The 10,456-nt window shown below is 34.8% G+C and overlaps 1 protein-coding gene across 1 annotated transcript; it reads left to right on the forward strand.

Annotated features, from left to right (window-relative positions):
• The first annotated feature begins 3,961 nt into the window (after nucleotides 1-3,961).
• LOC113238107 (locomotion-related protein Hikaru genki-like) lies at nucleotides 3,962-10,115 on the forward strand. The gene is made up of 4 exons (XM_026474828.1): nucleotides 3,962-4,067; nucleotides 7,362-7,496; nucleotides 7,815-7,958; nucleotides 9,664-10,115. Exons 1-4 carry the CDS (start codon nucleotides 3,962-3,964, stop codon nucleotides 9,879-9,881), a joined length of 603 nt encoding a protein of 200 aa, XP_026330613.1. The 3' UTR covers nucleotides 9,882-10,115.
• The last annotated feature ends 341 nt before the right edge of the window (nucleotides 10,116-10,456 follow it).

Here is a 10,456-nt window from a genome sequence, read left to right on the forward strand (position 1 = left end):
ACCTATTGCAATAAAACGGCAATTTCATACTTTAACCCCTAATATTAATTTATTTTATTACATTATTCAACTAGCTTGTCATAAACATTAATAACTTTTATAAAAAGCTAGTTGAATTAAAGATCGAAATTAAAGAAAAATTCCTTCGATCTGGCAGGACAAACATGTGTCTGTTTTGCCCATCTAGGGCAACTGGTATTTCGTTTATAACACGTAGTATTTCGGTTCCTTTTTAAAATAATAATCTAGTGAAAGATTGTAATGTCGATTCGTTCTTGTTGACAATATTTACTTAGATCATCGAGTATATAACCAGAAATAGAGATGAAATAAGTGCCATACATTCCTGGTAACTTATCAGTGATACATCACTCATAAATATCAACTCTCGTTTGCACTGAAATGGTACAGCGCCAACAATTGACCTGTGTGTACGTCTCCGTATATTCCAAAAAATATTCTGTAATTATTGTAATAAACATATTATCTGTAATAATGGCGTGCTGTTCTATTCAGTGGTGTGGGAAAAACAGTAAAACATCTAATTACAAAACAAACGGAATCACATTTTCATCGGTAATTAAATATTAAATATGTAATTTATTCAATTATCGACCATTATAACATAGCTCATGTTAAACTGGTCGATTTGAAGTGAAACAATTGACGACCATCATCAATTGTTTGAAATCATTTATGCGTCTTGCTTCCACCTAATTCAATTTCCATTACGTCATCTCATTCTATTCGTTAGGCACGCGTTAGTAGTGTTGCACTGAAAAAAATCATATTAAGTATCGATATTTGCAAGCATAATTTAATAATTATACTTACAAGTATTGATACTTAATATGATTTTTTTTATATGTATAATGATTTATTTAAACAATCGGTGAAGTAAAAAAATCTACATCTAACGTCGTTGTAGTTAAGTATTGAGCCATGAGTATAATGTATTGATTTTATAAGTATGTCAGATTATGCACAAGAAACACTAATTTTATTGCTCAAAAAATTGTTTTTGTTTGAGAGTACATTTATATATTATGCAATCTTCATAAAGCTATGCAATTAAATCTTAGAACTTTAATAGTGTAGTTGCGATGCCTAAATTAATTAAATAAGTACCTGTATTTTTAGGTATCTAGTTTGTGCATATTAAATGTCGTTTGATCGTTAAACGGTTGTTTAACTAAACATGGCCTTATCCCTCGCCTGGCTCAAATCTATTTTAGTTATTTTTATTTCTACTTCATTGCATAATAAAATCGAATTAAAAAATAATAATTAAAAAACACGGCTGTCTCTGTGACTTTAGAAAGTAAACTGAAAATTTATTTTATTTTTATTTATATATATTTTTTTGTTTGCTGTCACTACAAAATTGTGTTTTGACATTTTTTGATACCCAATGCCATGTTCAGTCGGAATGACTATGGATTCTAACAATACTGGACAATTCGAAATTCGTTAAAACATTCAGAAGTTACAGAGGAATCAATAAACGATATTTCCTTACATATATTCACCATGAAAACATTACGCTCCTATATTTGGTCAGGCGTGTAAAAAAACGGATAATGATATAATGCCATATCGATGGGTCCTAAGTATAAGGGCCAAACTAAAAATTTGATCATTTTCACTTCGTCGTGTGAAATGCTTTATATAATTATCAAATTGATTATATTTCATCTTGATTATCGATTTCGATAATATAATATTTGCATGCCCAACTCTAATGTATATTTCGAATTCGGGCTGGTCAATCAGAGCGCAGTTGTCACCATTTGTTATTTGGCATAGTTTTCTAACAAAATAAATGGTTTCCATAGTCCAAGGACTATGGAAACCAAAGGACATGTTATGTTACATATATAAATCAGACATTATATGTATATGATGCATTTCGACATTGAAAACATAAACATGTTATAGTCTTTGTTTAACTACTGCGTGCCGTCATAAGCCAAAAGAGATAGCAATACATTGGTCTGTGCCAAACACGGGAATCGAAAATACGTAACGCATATTAAATGCTAACTGTGTTCATTTTGCAGTACATGAAGTACATGATACGGTTGTCAAAGGGAAGTACGTCAAATGTCATAACATGTTTTTCCAAGTTTTTATTAAATTATTTGCATGGATAAAATGGACAAAAATATTAACAGTGAGAACAATTTGGTATTAATAGAAATGCGTCGCTGCAGCATTACGGGATGTGGTATTAACAAAAGCGAAAATCAACCAGATGTAACATTGCACAGGCATGGTTAATTTTCTGTCTATAAATCACACAAAAGCCGAAAAATCACAAAAGAATAAAATAAATCACAAAAAAGATTTACGAATAAATAACTGATATGAGATAGATAGCTATCTCATATAACTAGACTTATTTAAGCTATTTATTCGTAAATCTTTCCAAATTTTGCTTTGGTTACTTCAGATTGCCTACTTGTATATTTTGATGATTATTGTTGATGATTGTTTTGTGACAGTGTTATTCTTGTAAGCGTACATGTTATCGATATTCTATTATTAAAATAATTCACTACAAGGTTTTTGTTATTATTATTTATACTATTTCAAGTTTCTCTACAAATGAAAAAAGATAGTTGGAAACCATAGGACTGCCGAATACAAACATTGGATCAAAGACCATCTACATTTATTCGTTTCATTTTGAACAGTCAAATTTTAACAGAATTTTGAATGTAATTAGATTACATGATAATTCAGTTCCATCATTAGGTTTATTGGTAAATAATTTTATATTTAATTTAGATTCAACAAGACTCATTTACTAGGCATTCTCAGTTCCTGAAAACAAAATTAACCACACGTTTCCGATTTTTTCCCACTGACAACTTTAATACTAAAAATTACTATTTTTTAAAGCCAGCAACACAGGCCAATACCGACGTATAGATAGCCTGTTTGCCTTGCCTTGCCATCGTTCGGTGTTACTCGCCTAGCTGACCGAGCGAAGGCGAGCGCCAACGTGTATAGAACTCATTTGGCGCTTATCACAAGTCAATGGCGCCCGGCCAATAGTGCTCACACGTTTGTTCGCCCGCATATGAAATGCATACTGGTTTTGTAACGCAATTCAATAAAATGCCACAATTAACACAAAACAAAGAAAGAACATATAAATTAACAAAATTTCATCTATTTCAGCGAATAATCAGGATCGATTATTCGCAGAAATAGAACAAGATATTCCCAATGGAATATTGATCTACTTTAATTAAACGTTTTAATCGTACTATGATTACAGTAAATTAGTTTATTAAGTTACTTTAAACAAAAAAAAAACAGTTTCAACATTCAAGCCATACATTTGCATGCCCATAATGACTGATCGATCGATGATGGTACAACACTAAAGAAATCCGCCATTTGTAACGTTCATTTTTTGTTTAGATATGCACGTTCATTCTGTAGTTAGGGCAGCACCTTTCCTTTATTTTTTTCCATCCTCTAAGCTATTTCTGACTGGCTGACTGACATGACTTAGATACTTAGAGGATGGAAAAAAAAATAAAAGAAAGGAGCTGCCCTAACTACAGAATCAACGTGTATATAACCAAAATTTGAAAGTTACAAATGGCGGATTTCTTTAGTGTTGTACCATAATCTCGAATATTATATAAATATCGAATGTTTTGGATGGGGGCGGTGAGGTGCGATTTACACCGATTTCAGAAAGGCGTTTGGTCTGGTGCATCACGATATTCTTCTGTACAAGATGGAACAGATGGGAATTCACGGATCGCTACTAAGATGGTGTGAATCCTACATACGCAATAGATCTCAGTTGGTGGCAGTTTCTGGTTTTAGATCTGAACTGCGTTTGGTGCCATCCGGTGTGCCACAGGGCTCTCATCTGGGTCCACTATTTTTCCTAATGTTCGTTAACGATATTGCTTTAACATTGAGTTCGAAATTTAAAATGTATGCTGACGATTTAAAGCTATACAGAGCTGTCAACTCGCTTAATGACGCCCAGCTGCTTCAAAATGACCTTAACAGAGTGCATAGATGGTGTTGTGATAACGGTATGGTCCTAAATACAAATAAATGTTACCACATCAAATTTACTAGGCGTCAAAAGTCATCAATTGTCACTTATTTTATCAACCATACGCCCTTAACGAAGATTACCAGTGTTCGGGATTTGGGTGTTGTCCTAGATGCCACCCTAAGTTTTAAAAATCATTATGACTCTATTATCGGTAAAGCTTCATGGTTAAATGAAAATTTTTAAAGAACCAGCAATATCTATTTTAATTTATAACAGTTTAATACGTAGCATATTAGAATACTGTTCCACTGTCTGGAACTCAGGTTACCAGGTTTATTCTGATAGGATTGAACGTGTACAAAAACGTTTCCTCTATCATCTAACTTATAATAATTTTAAATGCAAACAGTTATTTTCATATGAGTCACGTCTCTCTTATATTAATATTTCCTCATTGCAAAAACGCCGAAAATCGCTTGACCTGATCTTTTTATTCAAGATTATTCATGGTGTCATTGACGCTCCTGATATACTCGAGTGCTTGTATCTATCTGTACCTCGTCCCGGAAGTCGACTAATCAATCGTAAAACTTTCGCACTCCCTACTTGCAGAACCAACCTTGGTCAACACAGTCCAGTGTATCGCATGTGTTCTTATTATAATGCTATCAGATATGATTTTGACATATTCTCTTGTTCTGTGGTCTCAGCTAGAAACTCAATAAGAAAATGTATTATATAGTGACTGCGCGATGAATTTTAGTTGTCTGTTTCCTATTTCATAAATAGTAGATATGTAAATCTTAATTTACTATAATTTTGTTTAAGCACTTTATGTTTTAAATACGAAACGCTGTGTTCACATCTAGAAGGACACACTCTTCTCGCCTTATAATGTTAACGAATCTGTTGTATTTGATGTAAGAGTTGTATCCAGTTTTGTGAACCGAATATTAAAAAAAAGAAGTCTATCGATAAGTCATTATCGACATGCAAATGTATGGCTTGAATGTTGAACTGTTTTTTTTTGTTTCTTTAGTTTACTGTAACCAAAGTATACCTAAGCAAACACAAGTCTAATAATTTAATCTCGAGTGGTATATTATTATAAGTATCAACACACATTTTTAAACTTAAAAAAAAAAATATTTTCAAGATTACAACTGGTAACTTACTTAGTAAAAGTCACCAAACTGCTGTGCAGTTTGTTGGCGACATGCGCATTCTTACTTAATTATACCTACTTTACTGGTATATAACATTACATAGTATTAATTGTACTTACTAAATAAAATATAAAAATTATTTTAAGCGCCTTTAACCTACATTTTAGTACATATTTACGTAACGTCTTTTAACTAACTGTCTATTAAAATACAAGTCTATTCAGGTTTCTGCGGATTTTTTTTTTTTTTTTTTTTTTTTTATACCTGACAGGCAAATGACTCCACTCCACCTGATTCCCGTTAATTCCCGGGCTTTCTTAGGCAAATGAATCTATCAAGCAATTTTAACACAGAAATAATGGAAGTGGTTGTAAAAATCAATTATCGGAAATCAACAATTATCATGTACTAGCTTTTCCCCACGACTTCGTCCGCGTACAATTTTTATACAAATGAAAAATATTCAAGTATGAAGCAAATCGCACCATGCGTTAAAAAGTTACCATACAAACTTTATTACCTCATTTCGCCGTATTTTTGAAAAACTTTCATATATAAAATATTTATGCAAAGTTTCGTCTTTGTAATTTCTAGGAATATTATTTCTCATGCAAACGTTAAAATAGTCATTTTTAATAGTTAGAGTTGTCATTGGGAAAAATCAGAAACGAGTGGATAATTTTGTTTTCAGGAACTGAGAATAACTAAGCAATAAGTCTTGTTTAATCTAAATTGAACATAAAATTATTTACCAATAAACCTAATGGTGGAATAGCATTGTCTTGTAATCTAGTTACAATCAAAGTTTTGTTAAAATTTGACTCTTCAAAATTAAGCAAACAAATGAAGATGGTCTTTGATCTAATGTTTATATTCGGCAGTCCTATGATTTCCAACAATTCTTTCTTCCTTTTTTCATTTGTAGGAAAACTTGAAATAATAATAATAATAAACAATAAAAACCTCGTAATGAATTGTTTTAATAAAAGAATATCGATAATATGTATACTTACAAGATCAACACTATCTCAAAAAAATCATTAACAACTATCATCAAACTATACTAATAAACAGGCAATCTAAAGTAACAAAAGCAAGATTTATAAATAAACTACTTAAATAAGTCTAATTACATGAAACATTTGGGCTATTGTGTGATTTATAGTAAAAAAAATAACACATGCCTGTGCAATGTAACATTCGATTGATTTGCACTTTTTCTAAAGCCACATCCCTTAATGCTGCAGCGTCGCATTTTTATTAATACCTTATTATTCTCACTGTCAATATTTTTGTCCAATTTAATTATAATACATGCGAATAATTCAATAGTACATTTGGAAAAATATTTGTTTTGACATTTGATGTACTTTCCTTTGACAACGGTATCATGTACCTCATGTACTGCGAAATGGACACGGTTGGCATTTAAGATGACGTTACGTATTTTCGATTCCCGTGTTTGACACACACCAATGTAATGCTATCTCTTTTGGCTTAAGACGGCACGCAGTAGTTAAACAAAGACTATAACATGTTTATGTTTTCAATGTCGAAATGCATCATATACATATAATGTCTGATTTATATATCTCAACGTAACATGTCCTTCAGTTTCCATAGTCTACGCTTAGATATATATGAATGACATATTACATCGCGTTATTTACAGTGACACGTCGTTCATAATTATCAATACCTTAATGCGTCAGAACGTATTTGGCATTGGAACAAACTAATAGCTGGTTACACACGGCCAATTTTAGCAGCGATGCAAACGCGCGACTGCATCGATACAAACGTACCTCTGCTAAAAGTAGCCCTGTGTTTATCCACCCTTTAAGTCACCTGTCACATCGCTTTTAAAAGGCCGAGAATTTGTATCGATATGAGCCTACCTTTCCCAATTGGCATACGACGCACGCCTAATTGCCGTAAATATAACGCACACACATAGGGAAACTCTGTGTCGCAGGTGCCATGAACACACACATAGACAACCACAAACTTACGAGATAAATAAATGTAGGCCATACAAATATTTTTCTCGGCCCCGGAATCGAACATGGGACCTCTGCGTGGCGGTCCGGCGTGGTAACCGTTAGACCACTGAGGCAGTTATGAAATATGGAAACAAAAATAACATTAAGCACTTACTTCAGCGTGGTCCACGGATGAGGGGGAGAAGGAAACGCACTTCCGCCTGACGCTGAGCAAGATGTCCGCTCGTCACAGCGACCAGTACACCTGCACCTCGCCTGGCGGTCACACCAACACCATCACTATTAAAGTTGTTAGTAAGTTTTGGATATAGCGCAAATCAAAACAAGCTAATGCACTTATTGTTTCCTAGTACATTTTTTTTAAGCTGCTTTTTAAAACGATTAGGTGCAGGAATAAAAGCGCCACGGCAGTTTGAAAAAGAGGTAAGCATATACATACCCCGTATTCGTGTTATTGGTTAGGGATTGCAGTAAAGTAACAAATTATGCACAGAGAGGATCCTGCCCTTTTTAATGTAATGTAATACTATCTGTTTACCTCAATCGCTTTCTGTACACCCAACAAACAGAATATGTACAGTTTTCAATATGACTGCAACGTATTTATTGCAGGTGTGACCTGTCCTCCTTTGAACGCATCGTCACCTCGGCTAAGACAGTTCACACAGGGCACGAAACTTGGCCACGTGGCGCACTTTAGCTGCCAACCAGGATTTCATCTCAACGGGTCTGCGGTTCTCACTTGCATGGGAGACGGTAAGAATAACACAACGTTCGTACCGTTCGTGCACATAGTTGGACATGCCAATTTCTTTGACGCTTAACCAGCACCTACTCGCGTTTGCAGCGTTATGTTGATAGTTATGAATTTGCCTGAATTTCAGTAAATGATTATACTTACAGTTTCTACAATCTAAACCCCTAAGTTTAAAAACTAACCAGGCTAAATTTGAAAACCTTTTTTACCCTTCAAGCGCAATATCGGGCAATTAAAACTTAAAAGGAATATAATTTCTAGATTCTTTTTTAGTTTTAAAATATAGGTACAATCACAGATTGTCAAAACACGTGAGGCGCACTATAAATTTCCGGAATGAATAAGACAAAAATACTAAGTTAGCTTAGCTTACTTAGTTACTTAGTTAGCGTTAATGCACTTTTTCATAGGAATGAACCAATTTTGAAACCATTTATGCCACTCTTCCGTGACAATCTCTGAAACATATTTTTCATACTCTTCAACAGCCTCTTCAGGTGATGAAAATCGTTGACCGCGTAACTGGTTCTTAATTTTTGGAAATAAATAAAAGTCACAAGGTGCCAAGTCGGGACTGTACGCGGAATGGCTCATAAGGTCAACGTTGTTCACCTTCGAAAATTCATTTGTCTGTCTGGCTATGTGAGAACTGTCATAATCGTGGTGCAAGATGATACGGCGTTTACGGTTATTTTTACGGAGTTTGTCAATAACTTCTGGCAAACAAATGTCGTGTAGCAATTCACGGTACAACGATTCTCCAAAGCAACAGTAGCCACGTGTCTAGTTTTATTAAAAAAAGAAGCAATCATCCGCCTTGAGGCACTTTGCACGCGCGCCACTTGGGTTGGTTTCGGCTCATCTCGAAAGAGCCATACTCTCGATTGCTGCTTTGTTTTGGGATCGTAACTATAAATCCATGCTTCGTCACCTGTTACTATGTCTCGCACCAAATTTGACGCCCCTTCGTTGAGTATGGTAAGCATGGCATTGCACCAAGTGACGCGATCCGTTTTTTGAGCCTCAGTCAAATTGTGTGGGATCCACCGAGAGCACAGCTTTTTCACACCCAAATGTTTGTGTAGTATTGATTGTATTTGACTTATGCCTATGCCTAAAGATGCCCAATCTCATGGTATATCACATGCCTGTCTGTGTTGATCACACGGCGCGCAGCATCGATGTTTTTGTTGTTCACAGTAGTGGACGGGCGACCATCACGAAATTCGTGACTGAGATTCACACGACCGCGTTTGAATTTTGCAAACCAGCTATAAATAATCGTCTTGCATGGTGCTTTATCGCCAAAAAGCTGTTCGAAGCCGAGCGAAGCCCCGCTGCGCTGTTAATTTACACTTAAAGTCGTATAAAATCATACTACGACAATTTTCACGAGTTAAATCCATGGTGATGTAGACAATCAATTTCTAAAATGACGCCACAATGTAACAACAAGTGACAGTCACATGAAACAAACTGTATTCTACAGCCAAAGAGTTCCATTTTCAAATGTTATAATTACATTTTGTATATTGTTTATGTAAGTGGCCAGTTCTGGAAACTTATAGTGCGCCCTATGTAAGATAATTATTTCTAGTAATTCGGTTTTTTTGGGTACACTTGAAAGTTCACATTAATGGATATACCAGGTTTACGAATTTAGCCGACAATATATGAATCTATCTGAATCTAAACTGTTCCTAGGTCGTTGGTCGTTTCTGCCACCTACATGTGAAGAGACGTTTTGTCCGATGTTGGGTTCCCTAGGCGCACATTTAAGCGTAGTTGAATACAATTCGTCATTCGGCGGCCGTGCAGTATTCCAATGCGCGTGGGGCTACCGACTAGTGGGTGCGCCCGGCCTCGAGTGCGAACAAGACGGTACGTGGTCCGGCGCCGTCCCGCAATGCACACGTAAGTAGGAATGAATGTGCAATTAAATTCACTCAACTTTTGCCAGAATTATCATCATCATCATCAAGCCGAACTAGTCGGTGTAGCCTCCTCCACTTCTCACTGTTCATAGCCAACTCCTTGACCTATTTATAGCTATTCATTTCGATGCTCTTCTTTACTGTTTACTGTACGCCATTTTTGGTCTTCCTATTCCTTTTTTAGTCAAATAACAAAATCTAGCCATATGACATAGTTAATAGTACCTCGAAAAATTACGAAAAACCTTCGTGCTGAACCGCCACCGTGAATTCAGAAAGGTGTTATGGAATTTCTCATTTTTGAAAAAAAAAATGGTTGTGATCATCAGTTTTCTAACATGTAGTTATTAAATATCTAAATTGTTTTTGGTTTTGTGTCAATGAAGTGTAGAGAAATGATTGTATTATTAGTAAAACAAATGGATTAAACGAACACCCCCCTTTCGTGTGTGTGACCACACTGTCTTGCCAAGGGAAATAAGTTAATGCTGCGTTTTATACGTCAGAAGAATTACCTAAAAATAAATGCTACTAGTAACTGAAATACCTGTACTAATTGTTAA

This window comes from Hyposmocoma kahamanoa, unplaced genomic scaffold (genome assembly GCF_003589595.1).
Source record: "Hyposmocoma kahamanoa isolate Upper Pololo Valley unplaced genomic scaffold, ASM358959v1 94970, whole genome shotgun sequence".
NCBI lineage: Eukaryota > Metazoa > Arthropoda > Insecta > Lepidoptera > Cosmopterigidae > Hyposmocoma > Hyposmocoma kahamanoa.